The sequence below is a fragment of the Camelus dromedarius genome, chromosome 8 (genome assembly GCF_036321535.1).
Source record: "Camelus dromedarius isolate mCamDro1 chromosome 8, mCamDro1.pat, whole genome shotgun sequence".
In the NCBI taxonomy this organism is placed as follows: Eukaryota; Metazoa; Chordata; class Mammalia; order Artiodactyla; family Camelidae; genus Camelus; species Camelus dromedarius.
In genome coordinates, this window is record NC_087443.1 from 30245282 (window position 1) to 30265734 (window position 20453).

The window sequence follows — 20453 nt, forward strand, 5'->3', positions numbered from 1 at the left end:
GACTTTCTTTGTGATACATCATACCCTTAAAGGCCTCTTTGCCTTTTGATCTTATTATTCCATTAACTTACTGTCTTTTGTAATCTCAGCTTGCCAAAATTCTAAGTATTCTTCAAAGCCTAGTTCAAACGTCACTTCCTTTGTGAAACTTTTCCCAACTTCTTGTTCCCTCTGTTACGCTATAAAAATTAGTTCATAAAATTGTATACTACTTCTCATATTGCATTAGTGGGTTATCCCTCCTAGATTCCAAGAAAAGGAGTTTTTGTCTGATTTACCTGTATAATTACAATTCTTGACACATGGAAGGTGCTCAATAAAACCATACTGATTTGAATTCATTCGTACTGTTTTACTGTTTTATTTATCAGTGTCTGGTCTCTCCAACTTGTCCTGCTTGGAGTTAGATAGTCTTGGACTCCTTTAAGTTCTCTTACCTGGCATATTCTTAGCATGTGATCAAGAATCTCTGTGTTCAAAGAAATGGTAGAAGTAACACAGTCCAAAACCCCAACCAATGCAAGAATTCATTTTACCAAACATCTTTGTTTAAATGTCTATAATGATTGGCATGACCATATGGAATGGTTTGCACGGATAGTCCTATTATAATTAATAGCACCCTCTTTCACTCTCAAAAGTATGTAGGTTTTGATGACAAGTTTTATAGTTACTCTAATAATGAAAAACTGCCAATTTCCTCACAAGTGCTGGGCCACTGAACAGCCCTACTTATAGCACCTTTTGAATTCTGAACCATATGAATATACTGTCTATTCCCAAAGCATTTAAAAAAATTTCTCTTTGTTATAGATGGGTAGGGAGTGGGGTTCTAGGACTAAAGTAATAATTAAGAGTACAGGCAAAATTTATTAGAAGTAAATTAAATAGATGGCTAAGTGCAAAATAATTAATATGACCAAAAAACTAGGACATTTTCTTGAGACTTGACTGTTTATTGAACCAAAAAAGCTCTAAACATAAGAACATAAAATAGTTTAACAGAAGCAGACAAAAGCTAAATAAACTTATGGACCAAGATTGAGCAATGGGGGTGAAGTCCTCAGGAATGCTGTCTTCTACAGGGCTACTTTAAAAATCAATGAATCAAAAATGACGTGAGCTTCTAAACAAGTTTAATTAGGGTAAACTGTTTTTATCCTAGTAAAAGGAATAAGGCAATAGTTAAGTCTTCACTTACGCAGCTTTTCATAATCAATGTACAAACACTTAATTTCTTTTAACCGAGGAAAATTCTAGCTATTCAATTATCTGCATCATACTTTTCTGCTACACCTCCAAAGACTTTCATCTGAGCCAAAAAACTTGCATGCACTGTTTCAGCCCAAATAAAATTTTGCCGCCAAGTTGTAATGCTCTGAAATATGAATTTTGGTATCTAACTTAATTACAGAAAAATCACTCACTGGGTATAAACAATAATTATTCTGAAAAACATTTGGTAATATACCTCTTAGATAAGTATCCATCTCTATATTTTCAAGAGCTTTCAATTATAGAAATTGATTATCTGTAGTTTTAAAAGACAATGGACACATTCTTTAAGAAGCATTTAAGCTAATGTGTGTCTGTGTTTATCTACCTACCTATAAACAAAATATAGCTATCATCTAGACATTCATTTACATTTATGAAATGCATTTATAAGATGTATACACACCTCCTCATCAGAATGTTTTCCACCTCTAACAGATTCTAATTAGAGAAGTCTTAGAAGTTGAAGATTATTTGGGAGAAGCTCTAAGAAACACAGTTAACCAAATAAGGACTAGATCATATATGGATGCTTCCTTGGTTCAAGGGGCCTCTGGATATATTCCTACAAGAAGATTTACCTTACTAAAGTCTATGGGTATTGATTAATGGTTAAGTGTAATGAAGAATCAGACAGTGATCCTTAAAGTATACATTTTCTGAGGTACACTGTAAGTCAGGATTTTTCCAATCTTGGCACTATTTATGTTTTGGACCAGGTAATTCTTTGTTGTGAGAGGTTGTCTTGTGCGTTATAGGATGTAGTAGGATCTCTGGCCTTTATCTGCTAGTCCATTAGATGCTAGTGAAATCCCCCCACCCTCCACCACCCATCCAATTGTGACAACCAAAAGTGAGGGGAAAAACTGCTCTGAGTTGAGAACTGCTGTTGAAAATAAATAAAGCAACATGGTAAAGAACAGATTATACTAGACTTGGATTCAAGAGGCTGGGTTCTAATCTAGCTGTTTTTGTCTCTAACTTTGGGATCAGGGGGAAACTACCTAATTCTCAGAAGTTCTCAAAGTGGATTATGGAGGACAGTATTGTTAAATCAGCTAAAAACCTTATGCAACAAATAGATGAGCCCACTTTACTTTCTTGGGCCATATATATTTCTATTTCATAATAAAAATATTGACTAAGGACTTTTAGTTAGGCTCTAATGCTATAGCTTGTAACAAACCAACTCCTACACCATAAACAGCAAGAAAAACTGCAAAAAAAACCAACCTTTTTTTTTTTTTTAAATAAATGAAGGTATGAGAGTTGCAAGAGTAGCCAAGACCTGATGGGATAAGATCTCTGAGAGAGGAGAACCTTAAAGAGCTAGGCTGACATTCTAAAAGTTGACTTTTCCCTACAGGGTACTCGGTGAGAGGCTGAGAATCTAGGCAATGGGCTCTTGCTAAGAAGCAGAAAAGCCAACAAAGTTTTTAGCAATTTCCAGGGCTAGTGAGACCAAAACTGGAGTTTCAGGCTGTCCTATTTTTGAGAGAGGTGGGGCTCTCTTGGGCAAACTTGCTTGATGAGCAACTCTGGCTTGATGACTCATCACTAGCCTTGTCAAAACTTAATTACATTGCAATCTAAGCCTCTTCCTAGCTAACCTACTTTTTTTTTTTTTTTTAGATCAAGAAAGTAAAGTAAGGATTTATTAAGTAAGAGATAGTATGTTCAAGGGGAGAGTGGGCAGTCTCAGGTGAGTAGCTCCTACTCAACCTAAGATCTACACCACAATTTGATAGGTCTCCTTGCCTCCTCTGACTCCCACCTTATTTCCCTTTGCAGGTATTTCCTTCAATAAACCTCTTGATGTCTAACTTCATCTTGGCATCTAGTTCTTGGAAGATCCAAACTAAAGTACACCTCTAGGAAGAGGGATCAAGGAAAAAAGAAAGAGCACAAATTTAATTCCAAGATCGGGAATTAAAGAAAGATCACTATAGATGTTACCATAATTAGGAAGATGAGAGAACATTATGAATAATTTCATGCTAATAAACTTGAATATTTAGATAAAATAGAAAAATTTCTAGAAAGATATCAATTTATCAAAACCAGCCTAGGAAGAAATAGAAAAAGCTGAACATTCCTCGTCAATTAAAGAAGCCAAATCTGTAATGAAAAGCCATCAGACAAAGTATTCCCTAGGCCAAGATATTTTGATGGGTGAGCTCTTTCAAATATTTACATAAAAATCACATCAATCTTATAAAACTCTTTCAGAGCAGAAAAAGGCACTTTCTAATTCACTTTATAAGGTCATCAGAACATTCCTACCAAACTAACAATGATGTTACTGGAAAGAAAAATTACAAGGCAAACATTCTCATAAACAACACCGCAAAAATCTGAAACAAAATATAATCAGACCAAATCCAACAGTATATTAAAAGAATACCATGACTCTATTGGGATTATCCCAAGAATGCAAAGGTGATTTACCACTCCAAAAATCAAGCTGTAATTTACACGTTAAAAGAAAAAAAGGAAAGAAATCACAGACCTTAATCTTAATAGATGCAGAAAAGTTACTCACTAAAATTCAACACTCCTTCATAAATTAAAAAAAAATCTTAACAACAACAACAAAACTCTTAGCAAGCTACTAATGGAAGGGAACTTCCTTAATCTGATTAAGAGTATCTATACAAAAACTACAGCAAACACTATCTTTTTTGGATGAAACATTGTAGGTTTTTCACCTGAGATTGGGAATGAGACAAAGATGTTCAATATAACCATTTCAACTATACTCATACTCAATGTGCCTCTCTGTGCGAGTTAGTGCAGTAAAAAAAATTAAAGAAGCAAACAATTAGAAGAGAAGAAGTAAAACTGTAATTATTCATAGATGATATCATTATACACAGAGAAAATCCTAAAGAATCAACAGATACATGATTAAAATTAGTAAGTTAAAAACAAGGTCATTATAAAAAAATATGGATATCAATTAAAAAAATAGAAACTGAAATCTATTAAGAATGATGTCTAAAAATGAATAGCATGAAAAAACAAATCACTAGGAATCTTACAAAGATATATATATACAAGACAATTACACTGAAAACAACAAACATTGTGAGAAAAATTAAAGACCACCTAAATTAACAAAGGGAAATACTCTATGGATTGGAAGACACAATATTATAAAGATGTCAGTTCTCTCCAATTAAAATGCAGATTCAACATGATCTCAATACAAATTCTGTTAAGGACTGAAAAAAATGTGGGAGGCAGTGACAAAAAGCTGATTCTATAATTTACGTAGAGATGCAAAGGGCCAAGAAGAACCAGGAAAACTTTGAACAACAAAATTAAAAAACTGATGTTACCAGATAAAAAGACTGATTATAAATTAAGTAACTGAGAGTGTAAACTGGTACAAGAATAGAAAAGCCTAGAAAAAGACTCACAGATACAAGGTCATCTGAAATGAGACAAAGGTACAAATGTAGTGCAGTTAGGGAAAGGGTGTTCCTTTTTCATAAATGATGATGGATCAACTGGTTACTCATATGGGGGGCAAAATAAATGAATCATGCCCTCAAGCCCATATGATATATATAAAAACTATTCTAATTCTGAATGGAATGTGGATCTAGATGAAAAAATCTTAAAAATTGTAGGAAAAAAGAATAGGAAAATATTTTCATGAGCTTTGCATATGCAAAGGTTTTCTTCAAAAGAACATGAAAAGTTGTTACCCACAGGGGGAAACATTATAAATTGGGCTATTTTAAAATTAAAGGCTTTTATTTATTAAAAGATACCGTGAAGAGAGTGAAATGGCAGGGCACAGAATGGGACAATATATTTGCAATACGTTTGTCTAATAAAAAAACTTACATGCAGACTGTATAAAAAGAATCATAATCAATAAGACAATCTAATATGGGCAAAGGAATTCAACAGGAACTTTACAAAAGAAGATACTCCAATGTTAATAAAGCAGATGAAAAGGTGCCCCACCTCATTATAATAGGAAAATTTCAATTAAAACCATAATGAGACACTAGAACATAGAATAATTGAAGTTAAAAAGATGGATTCTACATGCTGCTGGTGTGATTATAAATTGGCACCTTCACTTTGGAAAAGTGGAGCTCAAAAATGGAACAATGCTGTATTACAACTATGGTGGTGGCTACATAAACTCACGCATTTGTCAAAACACACAGAACTTGACTCTATTAAGAGTGAATTTTACTTATTAAAAAAACCAACCCAGCTATGAACTGAAACCAAAATGGAACACAGACTCGAACAAATGAACATAACTGTATTACAAATGAAAAATGTAACCACACTGAAGTGGATGGAGTAAAAGAACTAACTTAGTTACTTGTGGCTAACAATATTTTGACTGGCTACTGTAGGGCCAGAGACAAAAAGAACTGTAAACCAGCACTGTACCCAATTAAGAAAATGGGTTTCACACAAGGGAATGGGTAAGCAATTTAAAAATTCTTTAGGATGGAACAAATAAATAAATATATTTTATATAATGAGAACCAGAACTTTTAATGTCAGAGGAAGAAGTTATAAATAAGGAAAAGGAGAAGGCTAGAATGAACTCTATTGTTCGACTGGAATCAAAGGTACAGTTTGAACTCATGGAATTTAGATATATCAATGGATATACAGATAAAAAAATAAATATAGATGGGTGTGTATTCATGGGTTATTATACATACATATATTGCCAATCTATTTGTAAGATGGCCTAGAAGCAATGATTCTTATTCTGGATGCATATCTAGCACCCAGATCTGGGTTTCTAAATACCAATTTAGAACCAGGGTTACTTTTGCCAATAAAAGAACCAGGGTTACTTGAAAGAAACAGTTGATTCTAGGACTGAGGTAGGTAGAATACAAGAGCCGAGAGCATCTTATGTTGTCAGAAAGTCAGGTGGTGCTTAAAAAAGTATGGGGACAGAGAGAGATAAAAAGTCTGTATATTGGGTGATTCTATTTAAAAAAAAAAAAAGCAAAACAAACTGTTAGAATTAGAAGCCATAATAATGGTTATGTTTGGTGGGGGTAGTGACTAGGAGGGGAGTACAAGGTGGGCCTTTGAAAGTGCTGGAAGTGTTCTATTACTTGATCTGGTGATAGGGGCATGAGTATGTTTACATAATGAAAAGTTGTACCAATTTTGTACTCATATACTTCAAACTATATGAGATGTTCTACATTTTGATTATGGTGGTTGTTATATGTTATTTAGTAAAATATATGTCCATTTTATAGTATGTAATCTGTGCCTCAATAGATTGGAATAAAGGCCCTTCTAAAAATAAACCCTATTATAGGCTAATATTTTCCCAGTGTAGGCTGTCTCCCATTTTGCTTTCTAGCTTTGATAGAAAGGTGGAAGTTGAAAGAAGTCTCATTTCTTGACAGGCAGGCCTGAGATCACTAAACCATACAAACCAAGCCCCAAAGATATTATTTTGTCAGGAACACGACAGTTCCACATACGTAATTCTCAACTATTTTCAAACTCTTGGCTAATTAAAGGTCTTTGTCTTTTGCAATTACACAAATCTAAATATGGAACATGAGTTAATAACTTACTTGTTATTATATACTCTGTAAAATTTCATCAGGCAAGAACTTTCTTCCGTGAACGTCATATACAGACATTCTGGAAGAATGCTACTTAATTTGTTCTATTCACACCATTACCAACCTAGGCCAACAAGATCATGATTTAAAATTGGTTTGGCTGTAGTAGAGAGAACATTTTCAAAATGATTTATATTAATATTTTGTAGCAGTAGGAGTTGTGGTGATGTGCTGACATTATCCTTCCAGCTGCTGAGACTGTTTTCCTTTAGAGTTTGCATTTTCTTTTGCACACCTTCTGGGCTTTATGCCTACCAGAACTGCAAATCACGTTGACCTTTCTTATAGAGTAAGCACTGGGTATTTTCAAAAAAACATGAAAACTCAACTAGCAAATGGGGTGACAAATTTAAGGACTCAAGAACATGAAGACAAGAAACTTAAGTAACCCCATTTCCTCATAATGAAATGATAAAGGACACTATGATAGGACTATCTTAAATTAAAGCTCCTCAGAGGCAGGAGACTATTTAAATACGTAGATTGTTTGTAATTGTGGATGGGTCCTTGTTACTTTGTGATTTATTGAGAAAGACATGCATTCACCAAGGCCTGACTTATTCAAATGCTAGATGCTTAGCTGCTAAAAGGTTTTGTTTCCATCATCCCACAGGATCATAGAATGTGAGGCATCATTATCAAATCATCTAATCCAATGGTTCTCAAAGTGAGAGGTGAAGGATAGACAGCATTGCTATATCACCTGAAGGAGCTTTTTCAACAAATAGACAAGTCTGCACTCTCCTTCCCTCAGACCCGATCACCCTCATTCTCATACATCTTCTTGAGGATGTATACCCTAACTCCTCATAGGGATGTATCAGATTGAGGGGAAGGTGTTTTTATTAAGGCAGGGTTGTATTTACCAAAGACCCATTTGGTGATTCTGATATGATAGCCCCAGTCTTTCAGCTGAAAACCTCTGACCTAGTCTGTTTTTCCCACTGGGGCAAAATTACAATTCAAACAACCCAGAAAGCATTCTGAAAGTACTCAGAAGAGTCTACAACTTCAGTGGACCTAATTTATTGTCTCGTAAGAACCACTGTGTAAAAATGCATTACTTTCAATTTAGAACAAAGGTCCCATTGCTTCTTCCAATTTTTAGCCATGTGTTTAGTACAGAAATTTGAAGAAATTTAAACTTTCTATAAAGACATATATATGTGTATGTATTTATGTGCATGTATGTATATATTTATACATGTATATGTATAAAATCTTTATTTTTTTTTTACTGCAATCCTTAATACAGTTAAGATGTTAATAAATGAAGACCTCATTAGCAGCTGCTGTCTGGTAGGTAATCTTTAGTCTCAGTTTTTCTAAAGTTTATAGACACAGAAATTATTTCCCTAACCTGACTCCCATGCTACCAAAAGGTTTATTCAACATTTAGTTAAAGGATCAAAACAGATAGAATCATCTTTTCTTCCCTGCCCTCCAGCCCTTGCCTCTTACTCTTATTACTTCCCAGTCCGCCCTCCAACCCCTCACCCCTCAAAAAGCTCGAAACTCAATTAGCCTGCAATCAACGAAACAATGATTGGATGTGACAAAATCTCTGCAAAACCTCTGGGTTGTAGGGATAGAGGATGGATACCCAAATGAAACAGAGGTGACAAAAAAAAAAAAAAAAGGGAAAAGGCTTTAGATTCACAAGCAATTGAGAGAAGAGGAATTCAAAGAATTCTATCTACAAAATAAGAAAAAGTGGTTTATAGACTCCATATCTCAAAAGGAGAAAGGTCTCTGGAATTAAATTCCAAAGAAACTGATTTTGTTATATTATCACTAAATGCCACCAACTTAGCAGTGATCATTAAAAAATACTCTACAGTGTGAGGTTTAAGGAACAATGATTCCTAATTAGTGTTTTAATAAGTGTGCTAGCACTGCCTTGTGCCATTCTGGAATGTCACTTATGGTGAATTAAGGGACACTTTCCTTCCCCATCTTCCGTTAGTATTTTAATGCTAGGAGGTGGGAAAAAGCTGATCCATATTCAAGAGGAAAGGAGGAAAAACAATAACAAATTGGCATCTCTTCTGTGAATTGCCCCACAGGCCAAGCATTTTTATGTTCTTAATCATTATTAAATGACTTAACATGACACCCAGAGCCTGGCGAATGATTGCATCCTGACATGAGAACGAATTACAAATGAAATGAAAGATCAAGCCGTATTAGAGGATTGCCTCTGGGAAATGAAAATCTTTAATTCTCTTTTATTATTGACATTTATTTGGCCGCCATGAATAACAACACAGCAAAGAGATTCAGCTATGCTTGTGCATTGAATAGCTTATCCCAGGGCTCAAAACTGCATTAACATTTATCATGTTTGCTTTTGTAGCTGACACCACTGAACAGATTCTCTATCCATCTTGTATTTATCATGCATCGCAGATATAGTGCATCCTCTAATTTAAGTTCATTTTCATATAGTAGGAACAGCAAAGATTAGCCAGTGTCTTTCCTCAAATAAATTCCTGCTGGTAAGCAGTCCTAAGAATGGTTTAATAGATTTAATAAAGAACAAAATGAGTTGACAAGGAAATTCAGTCACAGGAAGGGGAAGCTAATTTTAAAGGTTTCTATTTTGGGAAATTGTGCAAATTCACAATGAGGAAGACACTTGCACAATATGTGTATCTGGAATATATAAATATATAAAACCTTAAAATAAATGTCTTCATAAAGAGCAACAAATTGCATTTTATGAAATGGAAGGCAGTACTACAGTTCCTGTAAGATAAGAAATCTGCCTGTTTTTTACTTTTCCAAACAGAGTTCATTGCTAAGACAGGAACAGGCCACATACTATAGGAAGACAGCATTTCAGATAGTTATTACCAATGCAGGAATATTTTTTTCATGACTTACTTCTTTTCTCTCTTGTACAAATGAACCACATGGCTTTTCCCATCATCACAATAAAAATTATATGGTACCTGGTGCCTTCGCTCACATGATCCTCTTTGACTGGACTGCCCTCTTTTCTTTAACTCCTTCCTAAAATTCAAGGCTTAGCAAGAATATCAATGTATCTTGGGAAAACCACTTAATATCTCTGAATTTTGTTTGAAAATCATTTTTTTACTTTTCCTTCTATTTTATATACTTTAAATTATGGAAAATTTTAAACATATGTAAAAGTGGAAGTAACAGCATAATGAACATACCCCATATATCCATCACCTGGCTTCCACAGTTATTAACCCTTGACAAATACCATTTCATCTATAACCCCACTTCACTATTTACCACTCACTGAATTACTCTGAAACATACATTTTTTGAAGTAAATTTCTGAATTTTGCTTTTGACAATTCTAAAATAAGAAGGTCAGAATAAATTAATTTTAGGGTTCCTTCTCTCCACAATGTGACAGTAATTTCTTCTTTCATCCATTTCAGGCTTATATATTTAATTCATTAAAAAATTTACTCCATATTCACTATAACATCTTTCTTTAAGCTGTACTGGCCTCCTGAGTCAATACAACCCATATAGTCTGTACCAATATTTAAGAAGTGTAATTATACTTCCTTGTATTCATATTTTGATGTGTATTAATTTAATTTCTGAGCTAGCTCTTTAAGGCTACCTTAAATTTCAGTGTTCAGCAGAGTACTGAACAAACACAAAGGTAATAATTGCTACTGTTTATAATAATTATTAAGTAACTGATTGGCTTTAATCTTAATGGTTCAGACAGTATTTAAAGGTTTGTATTTTGGCTTTAATAGCAGGCAGAATCATATTGACAGTATTCCTCATTTTAATCAATAAGATGTTTGTATACTAGATGAAATTCCTATTCTACTTCTATGAGAACAATAAAATAGATGGCTGAGTAGAAACAGAGGTGAGGTTTTCTTCTTGAGGTTTAAAACTAAGGACTAAACTTATTTCTGAATTTTATTTGCTCATAATCAGATCAATTTATTTTATTCAAGCATAGGTATTTGGTAAGCAAAATATACATTCCCCCCCACCCCAGGAAAAACATTTCTAGATTGACAATATCTCCAAAATATCAAAGTAAATAAACTAAATCAAAGTGGATTTACTGAACTGAATTTTAATAAATTAAGTTTGTGAAAATGAAATCTTTTCTACTGAGAGAAGGTAAGTACATTTATTAAAATAAAAACAATAAAATGTACATCTTCACAGAAAAAGAATAGCTCTAAAATTTCTATGGTACCACAAAAGACCCTAAATAGCCAAAGCAATCTTGAGAAAAATAACAAGACTAGGGGTATCACACTTCCTGATTTCAAACTATATTACAAAGAGAGAAATCAAAACAGTATGGTACCGACATAAAAACAAACATATAGATCAATGGAACAGAAAAGAGAGCCCAGAAATAAATCCATACACACATGGTCAATTAATTCATGGTAAAAGAGCCAAGAGTATACAATGAGGAAAGACAGTCTCTTCAATAAATGGTGCTGGGAAAACTAGACAGCTATATACAAAAGAATGAAAGTAGATCACTATTTTACAACATACACAAACATCACCTCAGTTTGGATAAAAGACTGAAGGTAAAACTTGAAACCTAAAAACTCTTAGAGGGAAATGAAGGAGGTAAGTCCTTGACATTGGTCTTGATGATGATTTTTTGGATTTTATACCAAAGGTACAAGCCAAAAAAGTAATAATAAAACAAGTGACACTTCAAATTAAAAAACTTCTGTACAGCAAAGGAAACCATCAACTAAATGAAAAGGCAACCTAAGGAATGGGAGAAAATATTTGGAAGTCATGTATCTGATTAGGGGTTAACATCCCAAAATGTATAAAGAACTCATACAACTCAGTAGCAAAATAAAAAACAAAAACCCAAACAATCCAATTAAAAAATGGGCAGAGGATCTAAATAGGTCTTTTTTCCAAAGATGACAACAGGCAGCCAACAGGTACATGAAAAGGTGCTCAACATCACTAATCATTAGGAAAATGCAAATCAAAATGACAATGAGATATCACCTCATACTGTTAGAATAGCTATTATCAAAAAGATAAGAAATATATGTTGGCAAAGACATGGAGAAAAGGGTATCCTTATGCACTGTTGGTTGGAATAATGTAAATTGGTGCTACCATATGATCCAGCATTTCTACTTCTGGGTATTTATCTGAAGGGAACAAAAACATTAACTCAAAGAGATATTGCAACCCTATGTTCACTGAAGCATTCTTTACAATCGCCAAGACATGGAAACAACCTAAGTGTCCACTGATAGACACTTAGAATGGATAGACTTCAGAATGGATAAAGAAAATGTGATACACACACACACACACTCTCTCTCTCTCTCCCACACAATCCCCACAGGGATATTATCCAGCCATAAAAAAAGAAGGAAATACTGCTATTTGAAACAATATGGATGGACCTTGAGGGCACTAAGCTAAGTGAAATTAGTGAGACACAAAGACAAATACTGTGTGATCTCACCTGTATGCAGAATTAAAAAGCAAACAAACAAATTCACAGATACAGAGAATAGACTGGTGGTTGCCAGAGGCAGGATTGGGAGTGAGTTGAATGAGTGAAGGTAGTTTAAAAAAAAAGGAAAAAAAAAGTATGTTGTTTTAAATAAATTATAATAGAAGAATATAGAATTTTTTAATGATTAATCTCCATAATACTGGGCATCTCCCACAGTTGCCATGTGTACCTGTAGCCAGTACAGTGTCATCTCTCCCTTGGGTGAAAATCACGATTCGCTGCCTCTTCGAGTTCACTTTTGGCAGAGCTTGTGTCTTTTTCGCTATTTCTTTAATGTCTTCAGTCTATTAATTAGAAAGGAGGAAAAACATTCTCATAAGCAGTACAATAAACTAAAATGTTATTAATGGATTAAGAATTCAGCTTCTCACATTCAAAATAAGAGACCTAAACATCTAGTAAGAGTTATTATTTAAAAATCTTAACCATATGCAAAAGTAAATAGAACAGTACAATCATCTCCAAGGAACCTACCTACCATCAAGCTGCAAAAATGTTAAATTTATGATGAATGTTACTCCATCTACATACCTTCATCTACCTGCCTTTCATATTATTCTGAAGCAAATCTCATATGCATGTCATATGTAAATGATTTTAGTACATAATTTTGAAACATGATGACTCACATATAACCATATAACTATCATCATACTGTTAAAAATTAACAATAATTTTTTAACATCAACAAAAATCCAGTAAGTTTTCAAATTTCCAATTTAAGAGAGATTTGTAAAAAAGAGTAATACGGAATTCTTTTAGAGGTTTATAGAGCATAATTATGCTGATTCTGGAAATAATGCAGTTACTATAATAACAAATTTTTCAAAGAACTGAAACAAGAGAAAGAGATGTTGTTTCCTACAATTTTTTTTAAAAGATCAAGATTAAAAAAATCACAAATTAATTCTAGAAACCCTCATACTATTTTTCTTATCACAAAGGCTGTGAAGTTTTATGTCATTAATGTTCTGTCTTGAAATCTAACTCTTGAGCTATGGGTTAAATTTTTAGAATTATGTTTTAAACAATTTTAGATAATGTAAAAACCCATGTCTGAATTCTGTGGGCCTCTAAAATTGTCCATTATTTGGGGCTTGTTGGTAGTTTACTCTGTCACTGTGCTAAGTTTCAAAAAGTTATGGAGAGAGAAACACATATGAGAGGGGAAATATATCTGAGTGTCATAAAGGAAATTAATTAGAATATGAAGGACAGAAAAATTTAGGTAGGCAAGGCAGCCAAGTCATACTGATTATAGACATCAGAAACTATGACATTTTTAAAGGTATGACAATCTTTAGAGTAATATTTGCATGTTGTTTGTTCACGAAATACTTAACAAATTCCAGATGATATATGAAGTTAAACATCTACACCTAACATCATGATTTCAGAGGACTGCTGTTTCTGAAAAGAATAGCCACTTGTGGTAGGACAATGCTGCTGACTTTTCAGACATGCTGACTATTCCACTTTTGGTTGCTTATTTTAGAACAGAACTAAGCCTGAACTCTGATAAGATGAGAAAAGAAATCCTCTCAGTTTGGGGGGGAAAGACTGTTAGAAATGACTCGTAATAGCTGAAAGGACACCCCACCCCAAAATGGCAATGTCTTATAAAAATGATGTCTTCACTCTCTCAAATAAATGCATAATTTAGTTAAAATTACTCACATATATTCTCCCAATCTCTTTACCACACTTATTTTACTACTGTAGGATTTTTGCTTATGATTGAGTACAGTTCATTTTTAGTAAAGATAAATAGACAAATTCCAGAAAGATTTACTTTATTATCTTGGTAGTAAAATCTCATTCATGTACTGAATATTTTTAAAATAGAGGTCCTCAAGTGGTAGAGTGCATGCTTAGCATGCACAAGGTCTGGGGTTCAACCTCCAGTACCTCCTCTAAAAATAATAAATAAATAAATAAACCTTATCATATCCTCTAACAACCACCACACCAAAAAAAAAAAAAAAAAAAAAAATTCCACTATGTAAAAGAGAGATCTTTCTTAAGGTGGTATAAGAAATAAATGAAGAATGAGATTTGGTTGTTTAATACCAACACTGTGGGAAGATACATCTTTTGGTGGGAGTTTTGATAACCTAATCAAAGAAATCTTTTTTTTTTAATGTCTCAAATTAAATTTTATAAAAATGTCAATTCAAGATTGAAAGAAACTTCTCAAGCATAAAACATAAATCTTTACAGAAAGGTCAAGCTTTATTCTATTTGTATCCATGTCCACAGTTCATACAAAACCTCCTTTTTCCTCTTGGATCACTCAGTGAGCACCAAGTCTAACTTTCTCACTGTGCCTTGAGGAGACATTGTTTTACCCTCAACAGCTGATCCCCATCTAGTTTTAAAACTTTTCTTAAAACTTCAATTTTGTCTTCCCAACAATATGTATTCTGAGTTTAGGAGCCTCCCCTCCTCCTTCCTCTGGAAGATTCTTCTCCCATATACTGGGGTTAACATATCTTAACAGAATGATGAAATTATAAGGGACTTCAGAGTATGACACAGCTGCGTTTACTATTGGTGCGACCTCAAACTGGTAAATAAACCTCTCTTGAGGCTCCATTTCCTCATCTACAACACTAAGACAATAATATTCATGTTAAAAGATGTTGGGAGTGAAGTATGCTAAAATTAGTGGGCTGAAGTCTGGAGAGAATCAGGATATTCGCATAGTCTCAAAGAATCTCCCCCTAAGATATTTATTCATTACAAAAGGAAAAACAGTAGTATTACAGTGGAGAAAGTTGACAGATATCCCTTCACCTCAGAGATCAAATTTAGTGATGTAAAATAGAATATTTGCATATCCTTAAAATATCACCCCCAAGATAGTTATTAACTACAAAGGGAAAATAATAACTTTACAGAGGATAAATACCACCTTAACTCAAGGATCAAAGTTAGTATTACCAACAATAAGACACTGGGGTATCGTGTACATCCCTGGTAGGATACACTGAGAAGGGCACATCACTTCTGTGGTGTTTCTGCCCAAAATGCATGACCATAATTCCATTATGAGAAAGTATCAGGCAAACTCCAAATAAGGGACAGTCTACAAAATGACTGATAAGTATTATCTTCAAAACTATCAAGATCACGAACTAGAAGGAAAGAGTGAGAAATTGTCAGATAGGAAAAGGAAATTAGAGGAAAAACTGGCGAAATCAGAACAAATTCTATAGTTCAATTACTGACACTGTACAAATATTAATTTCCTGGTTTTGATAACTACATCTTTGTTTATGTAAGATGTTAACATTAGGGGAAGCTGAGTGAAGGGTATCTGGAAATTCTCTGTACTATTTTTGCAAATTTTCTAAATCTAAAATTGTTTCAAAATAAAAAGTTAAAAATAGTTTTTGTGAGGATGAAAGAAGATGAAGTGAGTGAAACGGCTTAATGCAAATACTTGGTTAGCATATGGTAAGTACTTAATAAATACTAATTTATTTCCTATAATGACTGTCATTTTTAATACTTTCCCAAACTGTCAAATCCTGAGTTGCCTTAAAATCTCTAAAAAGTGCCTCAAGAGTTTTGAGTACTGAGAATTCAATTATGGTATCTAGTAAGGGAAGAGAAAGAGGAAAAGGGAAGGAGAAGAAGAAGAAAGCTCATACACTTTAGCTGTGAGCCATGCATTCAGAGCTACAAGTACTCTGAAGGACTCATCAAATCTTAACTACTGCAGGCAGTAGGTGTCATTACTACATCCCCATTTCATAGATGCAGAAACCAAGAGCCGAGTATGTAGCTCTAAAGTACTAATTAAATCTTTCTTTTTAAATTGCACTTCACTAAGTTTATTGTGCTTCATACATATGGTTTTGGGTTTTCTGTTCGTTTGTTTCTTTTTTTTTTTTTTTTAATTGAAGTACAGTTTACAACGTTGTGCCAATTTCTGGTGTACAGCACAATAATTCAGTCATATAGGAACATAGATATATTTGTTTTCATATTCTTTTTCAACATAGGTTACTACAAGATATTGAATGTGGTTCCCTATGCTATACAGTATAAACTTGTTTCTCTTTTATATATAGTAGTTAGTATCTGTAAATCTCAATCTCTCAATTTACCCCTTCCCACCCTCTTTCTCCCCTGGTAACCGTAGTTTGTTTTCTAGGTCTGTGAGTGTTTCTGTTTTGCAAATAAGCTCATTTGCCTTTTTTTTTTTTTAGATTCTACATATAAGTGATATCATATGGTATTTTTCTTTCTCTTTCTGGCTTACTTCACTTAGAATGACGTTCTCCAGGTTCATCCATGTTGCTGCAAATGGCATTATTTTATTATTTTTTATGGCTGAGTCATATTCCTTCATAGAAATATGCCACAACTTCTTTATCCAGTCATCTGTCAATGGACATTTAGGTTGTTTCCATTCATTAAGTCTTAACTACTGCAGGCAGAGGCACAATTACTAATATCCTCATTTTATAGATGAAGAAACTGAATCACAGAAGGAACTTCTTAATGTCATAAATGTCTAAGAAGTAAAGCCAGGACTAGCACCCACAAAGTCTGACTCCAGAGAATATACTGTGTTACTCACAGACTGTACTGCTTCTTTGAACTCTGGCAATGTGCTTTCTGTTGTTGTCACAAAACTATGGCATGTTTATCCTAAATTATTTTATGTCACATTCATAAGTAACTGCAGATCCTACATTTAAGTATGATCTTTTTCTTTATTATTCTGGCTTGTATTTTACCTTAGTGAATGCCAACTTTTGAATTTGCAGATATTTCTCACTTTCCAAGGTCATTTGGAAATCTAATTTCCTCCTCCAATACGTTAGAATGTGAAAACAAAAGAAGTGTAGTTTATACAGTAAAGAGTACTAGACTCAGAGCTGAGCTCTGGTTCTGGCTTCATAACGTATTAGCTATGTGATCTTGAACAAGTCATGCAGCTTATTTTTTCTGTTGAATTGACATGGCAATACATGCCCTACCTATTGCCAAAGGTTTGTGTGAATATTAAATGCATTAATGATATGTTAGAAAAAGGTCTCATAAACTGTGAATCATTTCATAAATGTCAAATTATGCTTTTATTGTCACTGGTAATCACACACCTTAAATTTAGCATTGTTTTCCAAATTAAAGAATATACTCCCTTTATTCCATTTTTAACATGCTGATGATACAAATGTTAAACAACACTGTCACAATCTACCTACTCCTGCAAAATACCAATTGTGGTGTTCACATATATTGCCTCACTTAAGCATAGTGTATTCTGTTTTGTTTCCCAAATAGAAACTCCCATAATAATTATGGTGTTCAAGGATGTGTCAGTCTCCGTCTTGTCTCATATTGCTTCCTTCTCACTCACTCTGTTCCAGTCACACTGGCCTCCTGTCAGTTCATAGTACATTATGCTTTTTCTTGTTTGGGGTTCTGTGTACTCTTGTTCCCTCTGTTTGAAATTTGTTTTCCTATTGTTTGTTTTGCTTTTTTCTGTCATGGCTAGATACCTGTATTTTTCAAGTTTTACTTTCTCAGAGAATCACTCCACTGACCATTGTTTCTAGAAGAGGAACCACTCTCACATTTTCTTTCACTCTACTCTGGTCATTTCCATCTCGTCTTCAGGGTCTATCCAAAGTATCAGGCATATAGTTAGTGCTCAATGAATATCTACTGAATGAATAAGGGGTTAAATAAAGAGAATCTGAAGACTATCTTATCTCTTTCTGTCAATCTAGTGTTTTAAAACTATCCTCTTTTGGGACTCTGTTACCTAGGAAAGCAGCACTGCACTCTCTTAGCCAGCAGGACCTGACTTAGTGTCTTATTTCCAGAAACTCCTGGTGTTCATTCACTGTGTTCTTTGTATTTGTGAGGAACACAGCAGCCTTAGAAAAATCCTGGAGAATTCTTTGGCAATCAATACCTACTGAAACTCTCTGTGGACTTTCTATCCAGTGCTGATCAATGGAACTTTCTGTGATGACGCCTGTGTTCTAAATCTGCTCTGTTTAATATGGCAGTCCCTACCTACACAAGTATGCACTAGAAATGTGCCTAGACACCAAGGAACTGAACTTTAAATTTTATTTACTTTTAATTAATCTTAATTTAAATAGCTACATGTGGCTAGTGGATGTGTACTGGATAGAACAATTCAATACTTTCCTCTCTCCATGGTATAAGATGATAGAGTTATCACTGGTCAGAGAAAGACTACAAGTCTGAAAGACTCTGGGTAGAGTCATGGGCTGTGGGGAGAGTGGAAAAAGGGAAAAGGACAGCTGTATTTCCTCTATGGCTAAAAGTAATGTATTCTAGAGATCTAAAATAAAAAAGTTAAAATTTGTTGCTTGGAGTAAAACTGAATAAATGATCCAATAGAAAAGGTATGAATTCTCTTCATCATTTGGCACATACTCTATTGCACTGAGAATGAAAATACAAAGAATTTTTTTTTTAGGTTTTGGAGGTATTTTCTTCACTTTGTTTAATAAATCAGTTTTCAATAGTATTCTTAAAAGGCTTCATAATGAAACATGTTTTTAAGTACCTTATTATTATTTAGGTTCTAAAAATAGAAACCTTTAATCAGTTCAGCTCAAGATAAGGTTGATTTAAAAACACATAGCAGTCTGAACTGATTTTCCAGAATAATAAAGGGCCTCATAAAACTTTTTACCCCAAGAATTGTCATTTTAAATTCTTAGCAGGTCTGTCATTTAAATCAGGCACTATGCAATTTTCCATCAACCTATATATGTATATATATATATAAATAAATATATATAAATAAATCTTGTATATAAATTTATATAAATATATATATAAATCTTCTCTCTTCTGCTTTGTGCTCTGCCCAGCTCGTTTTTATCTCATTCTCCAGTGCCTTCCTAAGCTGCCTCTTCTTACTGAAAATTGCCCAATTTGTTTTTAAAGATTAAAGATTTTTTTAAAAGAAAGATTATCTAAAACTGGCAGAGAAGCTAACTAGAATATCATAAACAATGCCGCTGAGGATACTTCCTGATGAATAAACACTGGTTATTTTTAGAGCCATTTTGATTGGTCTGTTAGCAGACAGATCACTAGTGGCAACACTCAGAACTGACTGGGATTTAGAATAGAAAATGAGGGTAGGACAGTGGATTCGTGGGAAGAAAAAAATGTTCACCTTCCTTTCTCTTTAATCTTTTCATTTCTCTCCTCTCATTCAGGCTCCAAATCAAAAAGTAAAATTAAAGTTGGGAGGGATAAGATGCAGATTTTGTCTAGTTTGTCACACTTAACTGGAGAGCACTGACACATCTCCATAGACATTAAATTGTTAAGTGATTTATTCTTGTTTGAGTTTTTAAGAATACCAAGTTTCAAACTTATTCTTTCATATTACTATCTAATGGACCAAGGGAACATTTAAAAATCACTCAGTTTCTCTAGATAGCATTCTATACATGGATTATATTTTATTAACAATACTTACTTGAGGTTATTCTACTCATGGATCTTACAGATTCTGCAAAGCTTATAATATTTTCAGGAACCCATCAAGACATGTGTGCTTTATCCAATCTAACATATCACTGTCAACATCACCAACAGAGGAGGTTTGCTAGGTCAGGAGGTAATAAGGTATACTATTATAATCATCATCACTTTGTTTATATGCTGTAATCAGTTATGGCAGATTTATGGTAACAGGAAACAATTCTAGAATCAATAAGTAAGAACTAATGGAAAGGTTAATATAGTGCTGGTTAATGGAAAATAGAAAATGTTGTTGCTAAGACTGAAATTAAACCAGACAAATTCAATGCATGTAGCTCAAGGGGGCAATAAAAGTATGAATTAGTAAGGTTTAATAAACTATTAAAAATTATTACTTAGGTACTATAGAATCATGATCATTTGTTATACAATATGCTATATTTCTAAGCATCTACAAAATTGGCTATTTTCTAGAACCAAAATATATTTAAAAACTGTTAGCACAG

At 33.6% G+C, this 20453-nt stretch overlaps 1 protein-coding gene across 2 annotated transcripts in view; it reads right to left on the reverse strand.

Annotated features, from left to right (window-relative positions):
* Nucleotides 1–20453, reverse strand: part of ADK (adenosine kinase) — a 409740-nt gene that overhangs the window by 53986 nt on the left and 335301 nt on the right. For both annotated transcript variants that reach the window (XM_010984136.3, XM_031461080.2), the window contains exon 9: nucleotides 12617–12731. In XM_010984136.3, the coding sequence (XP_010982438.1) occupies nucleotides 12617–12731 (115 nt within the window). The remainder of the gene's footprint in view (nucleotides 1–12616; nucleotides 12732–20453) is intronic.